Genomic DNA, 25,522 nt, shown 5'->3' with positions numbered 1-25,522 from the left:
ATATCCCTGAAAAATACTTTTAGTAAATGTTATTCGTTTTTTTTTTTGCTAGCCATCTGCCCTATAGTTACTGCATTACAATGTCACCAGGAAGACATGAATCAAAATATTTGCAAATTTGCACAATCATCCACCTCCATCAAATTTTCTAAAGGTTAAGTTGTTCTGATTAACGCACCAAATTAGATATATGAGGCAGCTGCATGTAGTTAATATTTCAATGAATTAAACCAAATGTGAATAAAATATAATGAAAACATACCTTACACAAAACCTCAACTGGCGTGGACATCTTCTTCTCACTAATCTTTTCATATTTCTGTTTCTTTGTGGCTGCCTGTTAAACAAGCATTTCATGATGGTTCAGCATGTGCATATATTGTGGAAGCTTACAAGTTTTCAATGGAGAAATTAGTGTACTTGAACGTTCTGTTCATTTCAGCACATTATTTAACCCCGTGATGCTAATTTATCTTGGATAGTGGGGGGGAAATTGGACAATGAAATGGAACAAACTGTACATTCGAATATATCCCAAGTTCATAAAGTAAGGGAATTTTCAAGGGCTGAGCAGCCATAAATTAGAAAACATTGAAGATGCATATTAGTGCCACATCTATTAAGTAGGCTTAGAGGCTACTAGGAAATAAGCAAGACAAGGTATGGAACCACAGAACACTACAGCATGGAACAAAGGCCATTCGACCCTTCTAGTCTGTGCTGAAACTTTATTTCGCTAGTCCCACACGATTTTGTCCACACGATTTAAAATTTTACACTTTTCCCCATATATAATGTCGACATATACATAGCTATGGAAAATATAATTAAGTTTAAGGTAAACATCAATGCAACATATGCAATTTCAAAAAACTATTCTTCAAACAATACATACTTAATTTTAATGGTCAAGTACTATTTAAGTTGTAGTTCGTATTTCCTAAAAGTGGAATGATATGGGAACCTTATTAATTTTAGTAAGTAAATATATACAAGTTTATGCTGGAGGCTTCTGTTTATTTCTGCCACGATATAACAGAATACTTTTGATATTCAAATACAAAGCACTCCAGCAGCATATTGTCTGGCAATGCATGGAAAAAAAAAGAAATTGCACCACGAAAGCTTAGAAATGTTGAGTGAAAAACTTTATCCTGAGGTGCAAGAACTATAGAACAGGGAACAAGACTGTAAACTTAGTGAACCAACTTGACCTCTATATAGTCAACACTGCATCCCACGATGCCCAACATCTCAATGCTTCTATATTGCTTCCTAAATAAGTACTCATGAGCTGCATTTTAAGTTGCAACTTTGAGAAGCAGTTTTTTGTTTCAAACTCAGAAGCACTTCTGCTGCTATTGGCAAAACACTATCAATGTTATACTCACAAAAAAATTGTCTCTTTCCCATCTACAGATTGAAAAGTTGATTACAAAATTTAACCCAAATGAGCAGATACTTAATTTCATCTAATGCAAAGGCAGACTATGCTGCTACTGTATCACTTCAAAAGTCTCCACTCAATTTACCTTCAGCCCTTGCCAAGGAAGGCTTGTCCTGTTGAAGTACATCAGTACATAGCCTAGTGATTCCATATCATCACGACGACTTATAGGGAGAAAAATAGCAGAATTAAATGTCTTACAAATATGTAAAAACTTTATTGCAGCCAAGGTTGAAATAATCTGCATCAACATTTATAAAGCCTTTAACAATTGACATTTGTAGATACACCTCTTTTCATGCCATCACTTTTTTTTGTTTACAGAGTAAAGATGCACATGTTAAACTGCACTCAGGAACCTCCATTTTCTGGAGACAAATTTTTCAACGATTTTTTAAATATACCTCAATTCTTTTGAGCACATTCAAACACTGGAAAATAAATTATGGAATAATAAAAACTACACAATTAACTCATAATAATCTCTACTGTTATCACTATTTCAGCACATAGGCATTGGGGAAACAGGTTTGTCATATTGTTTCCTCAATGCTCACCCATTCCACAGTTCTACTATAATCCTTCCAATCGGAATTGGAAAAAAATATGAACATCATTCAATCTATATTACCATCCTGCTGTTATTGCTTTTGTATCTCAACACTGCTAAGTGAGCGCACTTTGTTTGGTCTATGTCATAAATTTGAGCCAGGCTTCTATATATAGACTATATAGACCATTGGATTACTTAAGCTGTTAATTAATCACAATGCCACCATTTCTCACCCTTCAACCATTGGCTAATGTTTTTGATTATTCACCTTCTAAAACAGCTTCTTGGGCTTGGTTTACTTTCTTTCAAGCCCCAATCCCCATTTCACTCAAGCTAATGAAATGTTTAAATGCTGCTTTACATTAAATTTAACATGCAGAAACTGTACCTAGAAGTCAGAGTAAAGAGTAATTTACCGGTGTAATTATTTCAAACTGAAGAAAATAAGGCAGCATATGATGGAAAAATGCAACAAAAATGTGACAAATTAATTATTCAAATAAAAATTTTTCATTTTTAAGGAGACAATAGATTAGCTGTTAAAGCTGATAAGAAACATTGCAAATGAACATTAGAATTTAAGGTAACAAACAAACATTTACCTCTGTTCAATACCTAGATGTGCATTGATGCTGGCATAACGGGCTGTCCCTGTAAGATTTTTGTCTTCTCTGTATGGTATATGTTGCCTTGTCCGATTGTCACGGTATTTTTTGGCCAAACCAAAGTCAATCAGAAACAGCTGTAATGTGAAGTACAACAAACCCAGTATTAGTGCTGATATTTGTAAAATTCCTAATCTATAAAGATTTAACCGTGAAAGACATCAAAATTCGTCAGAGATACAGGCATAAAAAGCAGAAAATATTACAAAAAGACTGTGCTTAAAATCTGATAAATTTTACTCTTCACACAAACCACCACACACAACCTTTGAAGGCTATGGTCTTCTACACAACTGGATCCTCAACCCAAATCACAGCCAGAAAGAGATGAAGCATGGAGACAGGCTGAATGAGTGTGTTAACCATCAACCACCCATTTACATTCAACCTTGCAGTAACCCTGTCTTTTTAAAACTACTTCTCAGAATACACAACCTACCCGTCCCACCACTCCCCCCCCCCCCCAAGATTCTGCCACTCACTAACACAATTTACTTGTGGTAATTTACTTTAGACCGTTCCTCAATATAAAATTGTTTCAGTTCATCAATATTTCTGGGATATCTTGAATGAATAGCATTCTCCGGTCATGACACAGCATTTCAAGTGGGTCAAGGTTTGGACTATTCCAAAACACTACTTTCAAATCATTCTGTTGTTGATTTACTCATGTTTCAGACCATTGTCTTGTTGCATCATCCAACTTATATTAAGCTTCAGGTGACAGACCACTACCCTGACATTCTCCTGTAAAAGGTCTTGATACAAATTTTGAATTTATTGCTCTCTCAATGATTGCAAGCTATCCATGCCCTGAGGCAGCAAAGCAGCCCCAAACCATGATGCTCCTTCCATCTCGCTTCACAGTTGGGATGAGGTTTTGGTGTTGGTGCGCAGTGCCCTTTTCCTTCCATACATAGCAGTGTGCATTTCTACCAAAAAGTTCAATTTTTGTCTCATCTGTCCACAGAAAATTGTCCTAGAAGCATCATGGAACATCCAGACAGTCCTTTGCAAACTTCGGATGTGCAGCAATTTTTTTTTTGGAGAGCAGTGGTTTCCTCTGTGTTGTCCACTCACAAACACCTTTCTTGTTCAGTTTTTCCTTATAGTAGACACACAGAGACTTTAGCAAGTTCCAGAGATTTCTGCAGGTCTTTTGCTGTTACCCTTGGGTTCTTACTCAGCATTGCATGTTGTGCTCTTTGCAGGATACCCACTCCTAGGTAGAGTAGTGACGGTACTGAATTTCCCCGATTCATAGGCAATTTCTATTACTGTGGACTGATGAACATTTGAGTCATTAGAAATGACTTTGAAAGTCTATTCCAGCTTCACGCATCTCTACAATTCTTCTTCAAAGGTCCTTTGAAAGTCTGATTGAGGCATGGTGCACCTAAATAAGTCTGTCTTGAGAAGAACAGGCTCTGTCAGTAGCCTGACTGTGTGCCTTTAAAAAAAATAGGACAGGGCACCTCTACAACCCACCTCTCCAAATCTCACCTCATTGATTGGATCACCTAACTCCAAATACCTTTTACAGAAGGCATTACCAGAGATTCATACTGTTTCTGAACTTAAGATCATGATTGCTTAAATGGTGTACTCAGTATTGATGAGAACAATTGTGTGCAGATTGTGCTAGTTTATTATTGTGACTTATAAAATGTGATCTGATCTTCATCTGAGTAATTAATGCAGAAAACCATTAATTGCAAAGGGTTCACAAACTTTTTCTTGCAACTGTATATATTGAAATGGCATGTAGTCATATAGTTCATGGAGTACTACATGCTCAATCACACAACTCCCCCAAAAGCAGAGTCACTTTCCTAATCCTCAGTCTACATCACTTGGTGCAACAGTAACTATACGAGGGACAAAGTGGTTTGTTTTCCAGAAATAATCAGTTATCATGGTAAATGAACTTCCAAAGTTCTTAAATGCTAATCAATTCTTGTCACATGTATGACAGCTGAATATTGGAACTAAGCTTGGTTACAATTTCTCTCCATGATCAAAAATTTCATCAATTATCACCACCTTGACTGAGTAATTCATTCACAAAAGTTTAATGACAATACTGAAATCTGTTTCATAAGCATAAAAATACTAGTGTACAAGAAAATACCTTGACAAAATTGTTGTTCAAGATCAATTCTTTCAACCATGGTGTAAATTACATTAGCTTTTGATCAATCTTGACTCACATATAAAGCAATACTCTTAAAAAAAAATCACAAACTTAATAATGCACCATGAACAAAATGTAAAGTTTCATCTACTCCACATTTCACTTCTAGTAAAACTTTAAATTTTACATTGCACCATCAGGATATGGTGTAACCAAAATGTCCGTCATAGTTAGTTGACCAGGAAGATTAAAAAGCATGGAATCCATAAGCGGTCTTCACACAGAGGGCAGTGAGTAGTGGTAGAAGGGTGTTATTCTGTTTGTAACTAATGTTTGGAAGGATCAGAATTGCAACCTCTACTCTTTATGGTTGGAAGGATTCAAAGTATATTTATTATCAAAGACTGTATAAATTGTACAATCTTGAGATTTGTTTGCTTATAGGTAGCCATAAAGCAAGAAACCAAAAGAACCCAACTTAAAAAAAAGACCAATGTGCAAGAGAAACGGGGTACAAATAAAACAAATCATGCAAACAATTGAAATGAGCAACAGCATTCTAAACCAAACTGAGTCCTCAGATCCGAACCCTGGAGCAGGCCCAAAGCCTCACTTAACAGTTTATTATATTAGTGGGCTCAGAGTACAGCAGCTGGGGCAGTCTTCATGGACTCAGCTTCATAGAGAGAGGAGTGATCACTGAAAGCAAACAAAATACGTTCTCTCCTCTGACTCTTATCAGTCTATCTGGGCCAGTAGTTAAACTGACTAAACAATGGATCGTACCTCAATATACCCCAGGAATGTAGAGGGGTTGGCTACTAAGCTTGGAGACATAAAAATCATTGCAGTTATGAGTGGAGAAATGACAGATGGAGTTAACCTTTGCAGGTGCAAGGTATTGTACTTGGCAAAGTCAAACATAAAGGGAAAGTATATAGTTAATGGCAGGACCCTTAGCAGCAATGATTTAGAGATAGGTCTTGGGGTGCAAGTTCGTATATCCTTGAAATTGGCAACATAAACAGGTGAAGTGATAAAGGCGGCATATGGTATGCTGGTCTTCACTATAAGAGTACAAAGATCAGGATGTCATGTTCCAATTACTTTGGTTAGGCAACACTTTAAGTATGGAAGAATTGCCCTGCACCCCCATGCCACTATGGGAAGGATGAAGAAGATTTGCAGAATGTTTGGAGAAGGCTTACCAGAATACTGCCTGGATTGGAGACTAGTAGATATGGTTAGTTTTCTCTGGATCAGAGAATGAGGGGAAACCTTGAAATATTAAAATGTAAAATATTGCATTAATACTTCAAGGTTGCAGCAACAACAAAAAAAAAATCATTAAGTTCTCTTTTTTGGAACGGAAAAAAACTACCTGTTTGATATGCTTGAAAAGCCTGTCCATTCCTGTACCAAATACAGGAACTATTTATTTGGTTCAGATGTGAAGAATTCTTCACCCAATGGAAAGGGTATGATTATTGTATGGTCATAAAACTACAAGAGGCAGAGATAGAGTAGAACCAGAATCTTTTTCCTTAGGATAGAAATGTTGAACACTGAACGGCACAGCTTTAAAGAGAGGGAAGAAAAATACAAGGGGATATATGGGGCATTTTTGTGGTAGGTACATGCAACATCCTGGTAGTAGTGGCAGTGAAGCTGCAGCAGATAGTGACATTCAAGAGGTTTTGTGATATATTACATGAATATGAAGGGAATGGAGAGATACGAATCATGAAGGCATTAGGTTAATTTGGTTATCATCTTACATTATGGGTTGAAGGGCCTGATCCTTGCTATACTCGATACACTAAATAAATGTACAGCTACTATCAGTACTTCTTTTTCCCCCCAAATGATTCAAAGCTTTAAAGTTCAGGCACAAAACAATGTTCTAGAGTTGTTTTATCTACATGCTTCCTGTTGATGGATTCTTAAAGCATGGAACACTAATCTACCATCAATGCATTTTTTCAGAAGCCAGATGTTCAGGCAATAGGCATCATTGCTAACAACATTTGCCATTAGCCATACAGCATTGCACTTCAATGCTTCAAGTATGCAGGATGAAACTTCAGTAAACCAGACTCTTTGATGAACTGGAATGAAGATCACCTGTTACCATGCATGAAATGTCCTCTAATTCCTTTTCCAAATATAGGAAGTATTCATTTAGCTTCAGTTGTGAAATAGAATTCAATCCCCACCCCCGGAGAGTGTATGAATCTTCTATAGTCATTAATGCACAGCTTGCACTAGATCTGATATTAACTAATCATTGCTGCCTAATATTAAGAAGCATGAATTTTTGTTGAATCACATCTTTTTCTCATTGACAGCAGTGTTATTGAAGTGAGATTGCACTGTCATACAAGACTGGATAATGCCTGAGCTTCACAAAGTAGCATTAACAATAACTCCACACACCCAACATTACCTAAAGATTTAAGTTTGTATATTTAGTTTTAATCAAATTCCACATGTTGTACAGGTTAGCCATAAAATCTGAGCATATCAAGGACAAATTCCTAGCTTCCACACTTGCATGAAATCAGATTAAAGTTTTTCCAGTTGTCTTCTATATTTATACTTACTTGTTCAAAGTATGCTAAAGTTTCATCGATCTGAAAACATGCAAACTTGTTACTGTCATCCTTTTGTATGAAGTTCAGTGATTAGACTTAACTGGAGCCAAAAAAGCAATTATTACATGTGCGTGTAAAGTGTACCTAGCAATGCTAGTCTGACAAGTTAATCAAGATATTTTAATCCGTTTCACAAAGTTAACAATTCCATTCAACTATTATAAATGCTACAAATTTTTTTCTGATGAACGTCCAGATAATAACCAAGAGAATTACTTGTTTATCACATTATTGTATTTGGAACATAGCGATGAACAAATTAGATGCTACATTCCATGAACTAGCAGTGAATATCATGTAAAAGCCAAATGCAAGTAATTCTAGGTGGTGGATTATAGACCAGTATCACAGACCTCTATTTTAGGCAATTTGACTGAGCACTGAAAAAAAAATTGTGATATTGTTATCACAATTGTTATTTCAGCCCCATCTATAAAATTACAATTTTGCATACATAAAGCACACACTGACATTACCTTTATTTGAAAATAACTACGTTCATCATATTTAAAGTAGTGTATAATACCAGCTTTCTGAATTATTAAATGAACATTGACAATTTAGAACCAACATAATTCACAATGGACAATGCACACAACTAATTTTAAATTTCTATGCTTTGTGATTTGAAACAAGAGGCATTTTACAATTGCAAATACTTTGGTGGCAAGTTTGCCTGGATTAGAAATTGATTTTGGGTTTCTTTTCCCAAGAGGACTAAACCTTTAAGATGGCAAGTTAATGCACAACATCTTTTTAGAAAAAGCATTCATTGTCTCTTCAGATAGATATAGAAGAGTCTCTGGTTCAATTTGTAGTCATTAACCAAATTTCACTACATCAGGCTTTCTCACAACTTATTTCATTTGCTACACCAACCTTACTGTACACTTAGTAACTCACTCCCGCAGTATCTTGCCTTATCTGAATTAAAAAAATAAGCAGGGACTTAACATAAAAATGGCAACATACAATTTACTTTCCCAATTGCTTACTGTATTTATAGGGTAACTTTCAGATTTGTTCACAAGGTTATCTAGTCACTTCTCAAATACAAGCATGTTTCAATCTTTTGCTATAAGAGAGATCCATTTGCTATCTTTCCTATACTTCACCATAAAACTTTTCCACATTACAATCCACCTGCTAAGTCCACCTCACTTACTCAGCCTGTCGATATCTCCCCTTCACCACCAAAATCACAATGCATCTTCAACACTCACTGTCCCTCAGCAAGGTTTCAACATCACATTTGGACATCCAAACAATTTATGTGGATTGCAAATACTTGGAGCCATGATATTGGCCACTCCATAATTATGGCTTTACAACCTGATTTTCTGTTCATTAATCAATTTCAATCTAACTGGTATATTTCTCTCAATCCATATCTCCAAACTCACAATTAAAATTAAAAGTTCCTCAGTAATTGGTAAGTAAGAGCAACTGGAAAAAAGCACAATATTTCTACCATATTAATGAGCTAACTAATTCATAGAGTGGATTCTGGTTAATCAGGACAACTCAAAGAATATAAACTAATCAAGAAAATTGCTGAGAGTGCCTTTGTTCATTTAGGACACTATGCTACTTAATTGAGGCAGAAGACTGTGGCCGAATAGTTTCTAACTAGTGTCAGTTGCTTACATTTGTGTGGTTGCTAGATGTTACACCACAGAGTGAGCAATCTTTAAATAGTATCAGCTGCATATGTTTATGTTCAAAAAAATTAATGATTCCCCCCCCCCCCCACTTAAAGTTGGCAAGAAATAAGCACTAAGACAATTCAAAACTGTTTCAAGATTGAAGCCTGCAGATGCCAGAAACAGCTAGGAGTGAGAATGAAATTATTTCACTACTTCAAGTTAAGAACTAAGAATTTTAAGGTATTGACAATCATCTTGAATTTACAATGAAAACAAAGATTTGGAGGATGCAATCTTTCAATAGAATTGTATAGTCATTCCATTATCTGCACTAGACATCTACGCTGATTTTGTTCATTGCATTCAGTACAAGAATTCCTCCATCAAAACTATTAAGAACGAACAGTTTTACAATACTGTAGTACCATTGGTAGAGTTTCAATTTGTTCTGTATTTTATCTTAAACACGAAACTTCATTCAGTTTTAGTTTTCTTTAAATATATTTTTAAAGTATTTCCATGAAACTTCTGCTAATTGGGTCAATATATACTGGCCCTGATGTGTCCCACCCAATTAACTGAAATCCACTGTACTGGAAAAATACCATTAGCATATGATCTTCGAACAAGGAGAATAATACAGAATACTTGTTTACATTCTGGGGTAAAATATCTTTCAGCATTATTCTTTTTAATGTTAAAAGGTTATTCTTTCAAATAATCCTTTCAACCAAGATTTATCAAAATATTTGCCATCAGATATTTTGCCATCCTTAGAAGGGTCTCTCAATTTCAAATGATTGAACTTTTAAAGTATGAAGCAGCCAGATATTCCTAGACACAATGTTTGCATGCATTGTCACACAGTGTGTATTCTTTAATTACAAATATCCTATGCAGTTACAGAATAGCTAAGTATTGCATGATTAATGACAGGCTTGATCCCATCAACTGATCCTCAGATTTTGTTATTTTCCTTCAGACAGATGAAACCTGTTCGAAAGAAAATCAAAACTACAAATGCCGAAATGTGATACAAAAAGCACAGACCATTGGAAACAATCAAATAGCTGAGAAGATTTGATGGGCTGAACAGTCAAATTTTCCTCCTGTCGTATGGTCTGAACTTGACTGTCAATCTGACTTGCTAAGTGCAAGATGTTTTTCCCTAATTTTATTTTAAGATTTCCATCAACTTTTTTTAAAAATAAACTTCTATTGGCTTCATCAGTTAGGACATTTGTATTTTCAAGTCTCAATTAAGTATCTTTATTATACTGAAATTAGTATAATTAAAATACCCAAAAAGGGCATGGGAAAAATAAGACTGATTTCAAGAAGTAAGGGTTAAAAATGCATTAAATCAAGAACAGGGCATTGACTCTTTAACCATCACTTATCTTTTTAAAAAGTGATGCTCTGATACCAATGAATAACATACAAATGGTATTTTTAATAGACAATCTACACCAACACATTAGACACAAGTTAGATTTGAAATTATTACTAATTGCTTCATATAGAAATACTGAAGTCTTCAATGCATGCCAACTTAAAATATCCAAATCTACTCTCTAACAGATTAAGTTACATTATCACAGCATTTTAAATTACTGCAATTTAACACTAACAAAAATATATCTTATACACCCTCTGCAGTAATGCATTAATAAACGCTAAAGCTGTTAAAAATATTTAAGAGGTAAGATACAAACAATAAAACCTATCTGATCATTATCCTTTTGAACAAGTCAACGATTTAACATGGAACAGTGAAAAACAGACAGGGAAGTCAAAATGTCTGGTAGAGAAAGGTTAAATTTAAGTTAAGACTATATTTAAGTTATAAACATATGACTAATCATGAATACAATACTCATGGCCAAATGGCGTTGGAGCATTTTGTAAAATAAGCATTTCATCAATTCCTGCCATCACCTTTTATATACTAGTTGAAACATGCTCAAAATTAAACAGTTTTGACAAATCTCCAGTTGGTAAAATGCAGTTCCAGGCGACAGGTAATTAAAGCTCACACTTCTGTATTTAAACTTTAAATGCTACACTAATATTTCATTTACCAGCAACAAGCATATTAAAGACAAGCTATTAAACTCTTTTACAGGGAGATTTCTTTCTCTCTGGTTTACTGATGACCAATAAAACTTTTCTTTTTCTACACTACATACTTGTTTTCCCGTCACATCCCTGTTTTCATTGGTTTTTATTAGTTTCAACTGAGATCTCCAAAGTAGAAGCATCTGGTGGGCAAATTACCTAGAGCAAACTAAAGTATTTAAGAAGGCTGGAATTCAGCAATGAACATTCCATTTTATTGCCACAGATTGTCCTCAAATTGACTTTTCTCCCACACCCATACTAAACTTGTAGGGGAGTGTCTAATCATTTCAGTCTCTAAGATCTGTCAGTTGGGCAGCAAGACTCAAGCACCAGTGACAACTTGGCTTAAATCCGTACACTGTCGATTTCCACCCCTTCCAGGAGACAAAGTTAGGGCTAAGCTTATTGTTTAAAGTGTATGATATTCAGAAATATACATGGCAGAGAATTGCAGAAGACAAATTTCCTAGAAGGGTAACAGATCTGTGACGTTGTCTGCATCCTTGTTTACCAGAAATACTTCTAGAATACGCTGCTGCATGCAAACGATGTAGACCCACTGTAAAAAAATCTCATTCTTTATCTATACTGGTAAACACAATTCAGCATTTCTGTAAATAATTAACTTGATCCAATATTGTTTGGCCCTGATCATTTCTTTCCTAATTTGTGGTTAATGCTCAACTGTTCAATGCAACTTCAGTATGAGCCCCTCATCTTCATTTTTTGCATACCTGACACATCCTCTTATACAAAAATATTCCATAGTTTCTGAAATAGTATCTTAACTTGTCCCAAAAGAAAACACATACACATGTTCTATTCTTAGCAAATCTCTTCAAATATTCGACACTACTACAAAACCGGCAACTCAACCCAACATTTCTATAAAACCACTTCCATGATGGCTGGTTCAAGCCCCAAATGAAGATCAACACTTCAATTTGCCATCCTGCCCTAACCCAACCTTTACTTCTGCCATTTCCCACTATGGAATCATAACAAATCAGACTTCCAAGTTAGACATCTCCTACCTAGCTAGTTCAAATTCTGACAAATGTTGTTTTCTCCTAACCAAAATCCTCAAGAAAAAGGCAGAATGAATGCACAGGTATGTTGAAGCATACAAGGTTACATAAAGCTGATAATACTACAGCTCAATTTTAATTGCACACCACAGCTGGAAAAGAACGAGAAGAGCAATCGATAGTTAATAGAACAAGAAATTTTCAAGCAAGCAAACATGTTTACCATGTATGTCTGAATAATGCCAACATAGGTAGTGGTCTTAAATCTGATTGGAAAAATGAATTTGGGGTGGCTTGAGTAGGAGACAGTTTCAGACCTGATTTAATCCTGAGAAAGCTGGGTCGTGAGAAGGGCTAACAGTCATGCTTCTTTTCCTCTTCCCCACTGGAGATTCTAAACACTGAACAAATGAAGATTGTGGCAGTGCATGAACATTATTGCTGACATAGAAAGGCCAGCGCAGACAGGCAACACGGAGGCTTTTAAGAAGGGGTAGCCAAATGCCATCCATCTTCCCAACATCAGCTCTATCAATTTTGTGTCAAAATCTAAGCATTAAAAAAAAAATCGAAACCACCACAGTGCTTTCAAAATGAAGTTAAAAGCATAGAAAAGCTTTGGGATTGGTTTACACACAATGGCTAATGAGGAGAGGGAGAAATATCACATGGTTGCATTGGTTTAATTGTGTTAGGGTATAGCACAAATGGCAGTTAAAACTATGAGCACTGTGCTTGTATCAGTACATTAGCTGACATTTGGCGAACTTAGTCAACTATGTCCCGTGGCCTTAGGTTATTAACGTACAAAGCACCTAAACAAGATCAAAATATGATCAATATCATGCAACTATATTAGGACTGCAGATCTTGCAGACAATTCTGTATGTTCTAAAACTTGCAATCCTACTGTCCTAAGTTTTAATTACTTTGCTGCATCTCTAAGTTCAGATAGCAATTTGAATGCAATGTTTTAATACAGCCCCACGACATTCAAAATGGCACTATGAATATAGTAAATTACCAGCATACAGAAGAACCCATTTCATATAGAATTTGAAATTTCCAATGATAACAATGCTACATTAGTGCAAGGCCAAAATAGCATTGTTACTTAATAAAATGAAAATTCCTTTATATGCATCATGTAATGGATGACATGTCCTTCAGTAAGGAAGAGGTAGAAGGCATTTAGGCAAAATAATGTTAAGTTTTTAATTGTTAATATTGCATGAGACACATGCTAAATTAGAATTTAAAAGAAATAACATTTCACTGGATTGCAGGTGTAAATTCCTCTCTCAATTAAACATGGATCTGATGCCATAATTTATAGCTCATACCTACAGAATTGTGTCTGCTCTTGCTTCAAATACAGTACATTTTCACACAATTCTGAGCATAATGTTATGTCTACACAATATTTACAGTGCTTTTTGCTTATTATCAATTCTCTCTGCACATTTATTCATGCTTAGGAGATGAGCAAAGATTTTAAAACAGCATGACAACAGATTCTCTTGAATCAAACACAAAGTTATCACTTAGTGCTGACCACTATAAATCTTCTTAAAAAAAAGGATGCAAATATCTTTCTTCCTGTGCTTTGTAAATGCACTTTCGTCCACTTTTTCAAAAACACTAATTTCAATCTGGGACATCGCTCCATGGGTAGTACTCTTCTAGTAAGACTTGCGCATCCACAAAGGGAATATAATTCACTGGCCGCACCTCAAAAAGTCTTGTTCCAACACTCATCCCAAATCTGCATGTGCAGATATTCTTGGAGGAATCAAAGGAACCTAGTATGATCCAGATTTAGTAAGGGAAACTCAGTTCAAGAAGATTAAACAAAGTAGAGAAACGAAAAAAAGCTTTAAGAATATTCAAGGTATAGGGCAATATTGTTAATTTATGGCTGTCTAGTTAACAAGATAGTACAAAGTTAATCTTGCAATAGAAAAATCAGAAGCCAGAAATCCAAGAATAATGCAAGTTAGTACTGTTATAAATATTTCTGATATACCAACTGGTGAATTGCATATTAGACAGACAGTATGTATCCAACCGATTAATTTTTACGCTCTGCTCAGAAGGTATGTATGCACTGTAATCTATTATGTAGAGCAATATTATGCCAGTTTACTTACACCTGCTACTTATTAATAAAAGTATGGTCTTTACTGAAAGGAAGTCTGTCTGCTGGAACACAGTATAAACTTTTATACTGAGCTACTGCTTAGAATGAAGTATTTGCACTAATATTGTTGCAGTTAGAATAAATTAATACTCTTTGCAAGTATACCTTAAAAATAAGCAATGAGTCACACAATTCCAACGCCACAAATTCCATTTGATCCTTAGAAATTTTGAGGCAAAAGATATGTTGACAAAACCTACATACAAAACAAAACTTTGGAATCGTTCATTTAAGTGATACAAAATTATTTTGTCCTTCACCCTTCCTCATTCATTTTTAAATCTGTTAGAAACTGCAATTACATTCCCACGTGATAGAACCACAGTTCCTATAGCTGAATCATAGGGATTGCACCAAGCACTCGTACATTTCCCAAAACCAGGAAGAAAAAAATGTTAATGCATCCTTTTCACACACATATGCAAAAAAAAACTTGGCAGAAAGATGCAAATCAGATCTTTGATCAGAAAAATGAACAAAGAAAAAAAGTAATGGTTAGCAATTCTGCTGGTGGTGATTACATTTTGTTAACAAGTATTACTGAGACATACAAAAAAAAAACAATGAAAATTTTGGTTTTAATCTCTGATCATTTTTGATTAATGTCAGAATGTGGGTGGACAGTGGGAGCAGAGTCCCATGACTAGAGGATAAGGCAAAAAAAAAATCATGATTATCTATTATTATTCAGTAAGCCCTTCAGAAGAGGAAAATTCCAACATGGATGCATAAAAATAAAATAGGGGGCAGGGAAATATGATGAACATTGTTTGCCACCACACTGTTCAAGATTACATGGAAACCTTCCCATTAAAGGTCTACCAATATCTACAAAACCGTTACCATTGTACTGCTGATGACAATTGTTTTCAAAAGATACAAAATATTTCTAAAAATCTAGATTTTTTAATGCCAACCAGACAGGAAAGGTCTCTATTAGAGAAGTGCAAAGACTTTGCATAATAAAAAAAAAATCTGTGCCTTTGAAGAGGCTGAAATAAAGTGAATGTTTCAGAGAGGAAAGCTTTTCTTGTGCAGACAATCTTCCTTTAAGGTTAAAGTTAATAGCCCCAAGTTGGCATTCATACAGGCAGACTGGTAAACACTTAAAAGGGAGTAGCAGCACCTAAAATGGGTGAGGTGGGGGAGGAGTACATGCTCTGGAGATATCAATATCCGACTAGCAAAAAAGGAGTTTCTTTAAAAAAGGCTGCTTGGCACTCCAGAAGTTACATTACTAAAAACAGGTCCAATAAATCTTCAAATGCAGCATGCTTAATGTTGCCAATGCTGCCTGTCTGCTCAAGCTCAAAAATGACAAACTTCAATCAAGCACACAAACATAAAAGGCTCAAATTTTTTTTCCAATGAAATAAAAGAGGAATTAACATCACAATTTATTCTAGTGCCAATAAACAGGCTTTTCAAGAACGATAAAAATTTACACATTTAACTTCTGGAACTTCCATACACAATTTAATTTTATCTAATGTGAAAGGGGCAACCAAGTACAATCATGTGAAATAAATGAACAGTTTGGCTAATTTACTTATCTGCACTGATTTTGAGTTCCAATCCCATAGGATTATCAGAAATGCATTAAATAAATAACTGGTGGTCAACATATAAAACCATACCGGCAATATCAGTTAACTGCCATAAACTACTAAAATGGAAATGAGATGTTTTGTTTAACAATTAAGGAAATTTAAATAGAATACATCATAGCTGCCATCATTCAAGAAGTCAAGAAGGATCTTAAATTTAAGTGGAGAAATGACAAATGAGAATTAATGCACAAAATGCAAAAGGCTGAAATTAGATTGAGGTGGATCTTTTGCTGAATAGGAAGGTTAAGGTACCAGTGCAGCAAAAAAAGTTAACATTGGAATGACGGCATGAGTCAGATTTAGTCAACACTGCTACTTTTTCTATAACTTCCTAATAATGCCCAAGTACATAATGATAGGTCATTATCTTCCCTCCCCCACCCACATTTCCAAAAGGAAAAAAGTGGTTGGAGGGCAGATTATATAGTTAATTCCAAAATACTTGAAAATATTCTAAAATACTTAAAAACATAGGACTACCCATAGAAAAAAATGTCACGGGATACATTTCCACATGAGCATTTCTGACAGAGAGCTCAAGCACAGATGAAATGGAAAAGAGGCCAAGAAGAAACAATTGCAATAAAAAAAGGTTAAATAATAAAAAAGACAATTAATGAAGCATAAAACTTGAATGGGTTTTAAATAGGCTGGTAAATGGAATTTATCAAGTCTAACCAAAGACTTCCTTCTACTAAAAACTGTTACTTATACTTCAAAAGTCGGCAGATCAGTTGATGCAAAAATTCATACATATAGGCAGGTTCACTCACAGCTGACTGTGGGACATAATTCAGCAACACAAAACCACTTTCAAAAATTAATGGTATTGGCCCTCTAATTGCAGTTGTTTCAGTTCTAGTTGACTGTCTGTTGTTATATCAATTTTAAAACTACAAAAAAAAAATTATAATGAATGGGGACAGGGGTAAATGGAGAGGTATCTGTTCATTTATTTTACATGATCTATTGCAAGTTGACCGTGAGACATAAGCCACTGAAAAAAAGCTTATTCATTTTAAGAATGACCTTGTAATATCTAAATGATTTGTGCTTCCACTTAAATGACACTGGTAAGAAATAATTACATTTTTATCATTTTGGTTTTGAAGTTTGTATTTTAAATTTAACAATTTTCAGGTTCATTTAAAAGTTCCAAAATTAAATGAAACGTACTAATTTTCACAAAAAGAGTTATTTATTCTATTGAAAATGTTCCTTCTAAACAGTGAAGTCATTATAGCAATGAACTTCAGTGCAATTTTCTTTCTTCCTAAACTGTTCTTGATAACAATACATAGTTTACAATGAATACTGACCTTATTACAATGACGTCCAATACCCATTAGAAAGTTGTCTGGTTTGATATCTCTGTGAATAAAATTCTTTGTATGCACATACTCAATTCTGCTGATCATCTGAAAAACAGATACAAATTTTCATACAAACAAAAAGTAATATGAAGCTCAACCTTCCTCATTCTCACTTGAGGAATCATTGAAATAAAAACATTTTAATTAGCATAACATGAATTACAATAACCTTGCCAATCTGTACAACAAGCATTTATTAAACAAGCAGATATACAAACTATTGCTTGAGTGTTCAGCAGTAAGTATTTCTACACATTGGCTAGTTTTGCTAAAAAATCACTTTTGACATTTTTAAATTCTTCGACTTGCATAAAAAAAGCTACCAGAAAGAAACAACAATGGCATAGGACAAACCAACTTCATGGGTTTAGAAGAATGAAGTGAGTTATGAAAATGCTAAGTCAATAAATGGTGTTTGCTTCAAACTCTATTTCATTTCCTAAATCAAAACACAAATGTTGATCTAAACAAAAAGAATAGAATTCAACTACCACACATGCAAATTGGTTTATCCATCTGCAGTTCCAGCAACTTAACTACTGCCTCACTAGCACAGCACCACCATCTTTGAAATCTAACCCTAAAATTCAAGCAGCAACTGGTTGCATCCTGTTAGTTTATTCACAGCACAAACAGAACTATTGGCTTTTACATACAAACCACAAACTAATCTATTAGAATATCCACTGGAAAATACAAACCTAACTCTTTGATAATGAAGAATATTCAGTCCAATAAATCCTTCACTACTTAAGCCAAAGCTGGCTTAATGTTTCTTTGAAGATGACAAAGTTACAAGAATTAATTCTCATGTTCAGTGGATTCTGGTTAATGGGGACACATCGGGAGCAGTACAATTTGGCCCAATTAAGTGGTCAATTAGCCAAAGTTTCATGGAAATAGTTAAAAAAGTAAAAAAAAATAAATTACCATTCAACAGAATAACAAATTATATATACAAATGAAATCAGAACAAATTAGAGTACTATAAAATATTAATTTCTAATAGTTATCAATGGAAGAATTCATTCAGTGTACGTTGCTGTGTACACTGTACATGCAACTCTTGCTTTTTAAAAACCAGAGAAAATCTGTAGATGCTGGAAACCTGAACAACACAGAAAATGCTGGAGGAACTCAGCAGGTCGGGCAGCATCTATGGAAAGGAGTAAACAGTCGATGATGATGAAGGGTCTCAGCCCGAAACATTGGCTGTTTATTCTTTTCCATGGGTGCTGCCTGGCCCGCTGAGTTCTTCCAGCATTTTGTGCATGTTGCTATTTAAAGACCGTTCACTCCAAGTAAAGTTTAGTGTCTAATGGCCACACAAGTGGCTGGCTGCTTATGGCATTTCTGAACTAGAATTTGCAGTGAACAAATCAGTTCTGAATTGTCTTACTGCTTATTTCTCACCAACTACAGTGACAAAAATCACTGCTTTTTGAACACACATGCAACTAACCCCATTCAAAAACTATTCACCATCAGCACACAAGTGTTTAGCAACAGTCTCCTGATCCAATGAAGAGGCCTAGTGTCCCAAAAAAATGAAGGGAATCCAGGCTATTTTCTCCATTGGTTTTTGTTGTTTTTTAAAAAAAGTTGTCCCAAATAAGCAGCTGGCTCTAATTAACCAAAATTCACTATATATTCTAATTACAGTAGAATAACACACAAGTTCCATCCATCAATAACAAATATCCTGCTGAAGCTCAAATGAATGTCAAACTATTCCAATGCATTGAGTACAGCTGTTACTAAACAGTTGTGTAGATCCACTTAGGAGGTATTGTACCTCCTCCCCACCATGTTTCTCACCTGATCAGCTAACATCAGAACAGTTTTCATCGTGAATCTGCGTGAACAGAAGTTAAAAAGATCTTCAAGGCTAGGTCCAAGCAAGTCCATAACTAGGACATTATAATCCTTTTCTTGACCATACCACCTGCAAATAAAAAAAAATTCTTAGCTAACTTTACTTCTGCATGCCGTGACATAATAATTTTGCACAATTTTTTTTAGAAAAAGTTAAAAATTATAATGTTGGGGGATTTGACTCAATAAACATAATACAGCAACAGTTCACTGCTTGAAATAAGAATGCCAGCGTATTTGAAACCACATGAGAATTTGTACAATGCATAATAAGAGTAGCTATATTAATATAGTACCTCTAATAAAGAGAACTGTAATTTTGTGTCTTACAGACTTGTAAACGAATATAAAATACTATTTTGTTCCCCCCATGGAAAAATAATTTCACAGCTCTAAATAGTAATTTATTCTTAAATAATGTGGTACCCACTGTGCAATGTTAAATATGTTGAGTAGTTTTAACCCTAAACTACAAATATTAAGGTCACAAATCATGTAAGTAACTGCAGGCCATTCATTATAAGTTCAAACTATTCCAAGTAGATACCAGAAAGTGTTATATAGTTCACTCAAAAATAACAGCAACAACAACTGGGAAAGAGAATCTGGAGTTGCAGTAAGCACTCAGCTACAGGACTTGGATTGGATTTTTGCTAAAACTGAATGAAAAGTTCATTTCATTAAAAGTGGAATCCATGTGCTTTGATATCCAAACCCAGTATCCACTAGCTACCTTCTATTTCATACTCAAAATTATTTGACACAGGTCAAAGAATGCATCCTTCCCTGGAAGTGAAGATCCACCTTCCCATATTTTGAAACTCCATAAGGATACAAATGTGTGGGTTTTCTCAGGGTCCTCCAGTTTCCTCCCACAGCGCCAGGTGTTAATCGGTCATTGCAAATTGGCCTATGATTAGGTTAGGGTTAACTGAGTTTGTCGGGGGTTGCTGAGCGGCTTGCCTCGAAGGGCTGCAAGGGCCTACTCTATGATGTATTGGTGAGTAAATAAATTTTAAATACATTTCCTACAATTACCAAAAAGATTTTTTGCATGTACTGTACTAAATTTTGTGATTACCTAAATGACAATCTGAGGATCTAATTAACAACCAAAAAGGACAAGTAGGCAAAGAACAAATTAAAGCAGTGGAGGCTACCTCACTAAATATAACTTAAGACAAGATTGGATAGATTTTTGCACAAAAAGGCAAATTAAGGGTTTTGGGGAAAAGGCAGGTTGGTGGAGTCCTTGGCTAGATCAGCCTTTACCTTATTGAATGGCAGCACAGGCTCGATGGGCCTGACGTCCTTATGGTCTCAAACAGACAAAAACTAAATTTGCAAATTCTAATAGGGTTTCTCATAGGAGAGAATTTCAAATTACAGGATTGAAACTGTTTCAGCTATTGTTACTGCCTTGAAAAGTGCATTTCCTGGATAAATTCTCACTAAAAATCATCAAGTGATGACCATAAAGTGCAGCAGTGATTAGAAGTGGCTCAAGAATATTCACAAGCAGCCCATCAACATTTTTGGTTACAAGGAAAGAAATCACAGATGGTGGAACAGATATTACAAAGTAAGATATTACAGCACCAAGCAACACACACAAAATGCTGGAGGAACTCAGCAGGCCAGGCAGCATCTATGGAAAAGAGTACAATCAACATTTGAGGCCTAGACCCTTCAGCAGGCCCAGAACATCAACTGTACACTTTTCCATTGATACTACCAGGCCTACTGAATTCCTCCAGCATTTTGTGTGTGTTGCTTCGATTTCCAGCATCTGCAGATTTTCTCCTTTGAGATTTGATATTACAGTGCCAGACAGAGTGCCCTATAAGACTCGACAGAAACAACTACTAGGTACACTTTCTGTGTGCCAACCAGTATCAGACCAGGCTTGGGAGAAATATTGGGAAATACATGGTAAAAATGAATATTAACTGAGGCAGCACTAGAAAAAGAGCAGTTTCTTAAATGGCTTTGTCAATCAGCACATTTATATGAACAAGGAAGCATTGCTGGATTGAGGTCTATGGAATAAGGTGTGTCAATGAGGAAAAACTTGGGTAAGAGTTATTACTAGATCATAATTTAGATTAGAAATGGAAAAGATCCAGGAATAATCAGGAATAAGAGTAATTCTCAGAATTGGATAAAATGATCTTTTCTGGCAAGAACAGAAATTAACCTAAATTACTCTTGAAAAAGCTGCCATCTACTTAATGAGTCAAGTGGCTGTCTTCCACATCTAAAAATTCTAGAAACAATATTAATCTGTCATTGTTCCAAACTACTGGCTTTTAAACAATGGCAACATTGTGCACAATTGATTTGAAGTCTGAAGCAACATAAAAGAAAAGTGACAACCCTTCAGTACCATGAAACAACTTAAATTTGACAGGTCAAATCCAAAGATTGGAGTTGGGTTAAATTAGTAGCACTTGTACATTTGAAACAAAATTAAACCAAAGCACCACTCATCTATATTGGTACATCCAATTAAATTACAGTATGCAATATTAAAGATTTTGCTAGACTGCCTCCATGTAAAATATTTAATCGGTTACCATCAAGCTTTATCAGACTTATAATAGTGAAAAGACTCAAATGATGATACTGCATTTTCTAATCAGTTAGCCTATTTGACTGAAGGGTCTGCCATTGTACTTTCGCAGACTACCGACCTCCATTCAATCTTACAAAGCCAGCTGCTCAGTATTTATGCATCTTACACAATACAATGATGCTCCCTATCAAAACTGCCATACATTTCGTAAGACACCTTTGGTGAAAAGTAAAAGTGCTTATTCAACTACCTTAGAAATTTCTACCAATCTACATAAATTTATGTTCCACTAAACCAGAACCTATTGTTTATTTTTTCCCTCTCTTCCCTCAATACTGGCTGTCATAACACAAATGTGTACACAAATCAGCTACTACAAATGTGATGGCACCTACTTACAAGTCACATTTAAATAGAGCTGGCAATTCTTTTTTAGTCTAGAAATTCTAACTTGGAGCAAATTTTTCAAATCAAGTTTCCTTTAGAAGATAGGTCATCAAATGACCCTCAGTCAGATGGTAAAGAAAATACAAATGCTAACTGTTTACTTTCCATCATTAGAATTACCACTGATCCGGGCCAATTTAAACAAATTCTACAGTAACATTCAATTATAAATGGCAGCTTTCCTCTCTGCTTCCTACGTCCTCATCCAAGTTCCTAGCCAAACCACCTAGTCATGTCATATCAGTAACAGGTTACAGCTGATTAAATCAAAATGATGTCAAAACTTCAGGAAAACAAATTACACTTGGGAGACTACAAACTCCAAAATAACAAAAATATAATTAAGCGTTGAAAGGATGCTTTCACTTTTACAAATACCATTCATGCTTTATGAATCCTAAAATATTTAATTCCAACTAAAATAATTCCCTAATTAAGTTTGAACAAATCCTGTAACAAAGTACACAGCTTTTTATTCCAGCCCCCTCCAACAATGAAGGAACTTAATAAACATAGAAGGATTGATCATTCAGCCTAGCATGCTCACTTCTTCCACTGGTTAACTGACTGGTTCATACTTAATTGGTAGAACTTGCACTTCATTAATGTTCCAGATTTTTGCCAATGTTTGGGAACAATTTTCTGGTTTCACTCAAATTTCCTAACTGCATTTTACAATTATGCTGCTTGCTCAATGCCCTTAACACTTATATTTGAAATTAGATACATACTTTAGATTTTGCATTGATAACTCAATAATCAATCTTCTGCACAAGCTCATTATACTGTGTTCAATCACCACAGAATTCATTTTGATGTCTGATCACATTTTGTACTTGTTTTAGGTTATTTGGGCACTATTTTGCTTCACCAGATTTCTTGGAATCAAAGTAGGTCACATTCACACCCAACACTGATTTTTTTTTAAATCGTACATTATTTTAAAACTATCCAATTTAAAAAATATAACTTTAAATCATGACCCTGGCTAGATAAACACTAGTCCCCTATTAGCAATACACACAAATGTAGTTCAACTTGGCATTACTACAGAAATCAATCACCAAAATCAAATTCTTTTTTACTCCTTCCAAAGATCTTCTCTCAAAATGATAGGAAATTATGAATTATGTATAAACCACATAGCCCTTCAGGCTTCTCTACCATTTACTAAGACATAACCAAACTGACTACAATCCCACTTACCCATAGCAACAATACTTAAAGCTCCCTCTGCTTTTACTGCTGCTTAAAGATGATTCCAAAGACTAGTTTTCCATTAATCATGGGAACAACTGGTCAAAGCCATATGTGCTCACTTGCTCAGCACCATCTGAAAATTCTCACAGCTTACCAATTGATGTTAAACTGACAAGCCTCTCTCTTGATGTTCCGCCTCCACTTTAATAGCAAAATAATTTTCCAATCACATTCTATTTTAATTTTTAGAAAATAAAATTTCACTCAATACCGAATGCAAGCAGGATCCTCCATTTTGAATTTCATTACTTTCTCCATTTTTAAACAAAATTTTAGATCCTCGAAAATCATTATGATTAAATTTGATTTCCCCGAATTTTGGATTATCTTTACCAGATTTGAAAAGGCAAAACATAACAATATCTGACATTTTATAATTGTCCACCTGCACTGCTACTGAATGAGTCCACCTCCTCCCTTCCTTCAACCACCCCCAACGTCTCATTTCTTAGAAAAGCTTTTGATACAACTCAAGATTTTTGTACTCTTATAATATTCGTTGTAATTTAGCAAGCACTTTATTCTTGATACTGCCTCTTACCTCATCTATTGACTTAAAGCGTGCACTTAGTTTCATTGTTCCTAAACAATAGTGAGGCACAGGTGAGCCTCCCTTAAACTTAGGCAAAAGTTGAACGGTATAGGAAAGGCCTGCCAAGTTACAAATGAATCCCTGGTCTTTTCTGAATTCTGGCTGACATCGGTTATGAACGGACATACTGATAGTCTCATTATTTCATAAATTTCTGACTAACACAGAAATACAAATTCCTGCTGGGTGAAACTTGTTTCCAATCACGTCGATCCGCCATTTTATGACATGCCCGTACAAAACATAACAAAAGAGCAGCCATTCCACGAAGCCATTCCTATTGTATGCAAGAACGCAATAAAAATCCTCGGGTATAGACACAAGTTTAGTGTCTAAAAATCACCTGCAATAAGAAAGTGTGCTGATTTGTGATAGAGCATAGTACAATGGAACAGAAATGAAGGACACCGCCAGTAGGCCATAGAGTGACTGCTTGAAGAGAAAGTGATTGCTGGAACGAAGTTTAGTCTTCATTTAAGAGCAAACAGTTCAATATACGCGATCAATTCGAGTAAAATTTGTATGGGGATGGGGGGAGAGGAGTTGTTGAAAAATGAGGGACACAAATCAGTTTCCCAAAAGCCTTCAGATTCATCTGAGGAGGGAGGAGCGTGGGGGCAAAAGGGAGGGACCAGGTCGGCTCCAGCACAAACGCGAAGGGCTGGTGTGATGGGGAGCGGACACAGAAAAGAAAGTTTTAACATGAACATACCGGATGTGCGGGATACCGACTCCTCCCTGCAAAATCTTGTACAGTTTACTCTCGTAGAGAAGCTGAGGATGCCTCGCTTTCTGTGATTCCAATTTCACGGCCACCTCCTAGAAACGTGATGGGAATGGGGTGGGGGGGGGGAAGAAATGAAGGATTGAGGGTGGTGGTGGGGGGGGGGGGGGAGAAAAAAAAAGCTTCGTCAGCCGATGAGAGACAGCGACAAGCGGACAGAGCGGCGATACGGGGCGCCGGGCAGCGCTCACTCACCTCGCCGTTGGTGATGTTGATCGCCAGGTAGATATCCCCAAACGAGCCGCTGCCGATCTTCCTGACCAGTTTGTATTTTCCACCGACGATAAATTCCGCTTTCGAACCACTGGCGCTGGCCATCCTCGCTCTTAGTTTCTCTCAACACAAAGACAGACGAAGCGCAAACATATAGAAGCCACCGAGACACGTCGCTTTCGCACTATAAATTATCCCGATCCGTTTCCTTTTGCCCCCCAGAACGCCGTCTCTCCCTAACGCTCCATCTTATCAAGTTCTTTCTTCTTTGCAAAGGCTTGTGGGGCGGGGAGACCTACGTCATCGCTTTTTACAATCATCATCTCGTTCTCGCGCTGGTTGCCA

The 25,522-nt window shown here is 35.7% G+C and overlaps 1 protein-coding gene across 3 annotated transcripts in view; it reads right to left on the bottom strand.

The window, feature by feature from the left end:
- The window catches only part of csnk1a1 (casein kinase 1, alpha 1), a 31,141-nt gene extending 5,696 nt beyond the window's left edge, over nucleotides 1-25,445 (bottom strand). Inside the window, exons 1-8 of one of the 3 annotated variants that reach the window (XM_059990221.1) lie at nucleotides 25,160-25,445; nucleotides 24,893-24,999; nucleotides 19,250-19,376; nucleotides 17,378-17,476; nucleotides 12,566-12,649; nucleotides 2,603-2,742; nucleotides 1,533-1,611; nucleotides 263-337 (exon numbers count right to left, since the gene is read on the bottom strand). In XM_059990221.1, coding sequence (XP_059846204.1) covers nucleotides 263-337; nucleotides 1,533-1,611; nucleotides 2,603-2,742; nucleotides 12,566-12,649; nucleotides 17,378-17,476; nucleotides 19,250-19,376; nucleotides 24,893-24,999; nucleotides 25,160-25,282 — 834 coding nt within the window. In that variant the 5' untranslated portion in view covers nucleotides 25,283-25,445. The remainder of the gene's footprint in view (nucleotides 1-262; nucleotides 338-1,532; nucleotides 1,612-2,602; nucleotides 2,743-12,565; nucleotides 12,650-17,377; nucleotides 17,477-19,249; nucleotides 19,377-24,892; nucleotides 25,000-25,159) is intronic. The other 2 variants (XM_059990220.1, XM_059990222.1) reach the window with 2 other exon arrangements.
- Nucleotides 25,446-25,522: the final 77 nt, after the last annotated feature.

This window comes from Hypanus sabinus, chromosome 15 (assembly GCF_030144855.1).
Source record: "Hypanus sabinus isolate sHypSab1 chromosome 15, sHypSab1.hap1, whole genome shotgun sequence".
Lineage (NCBI taxonomy): Eukaryota > Metazoa > Chordata > Chondrichthyes > Myliobatiformes > Dasyatidae > Hypanus > Hypanus sabinus.
This window is presented reverse-complemented; position numbering and strand designations above follow the sequence as displayed.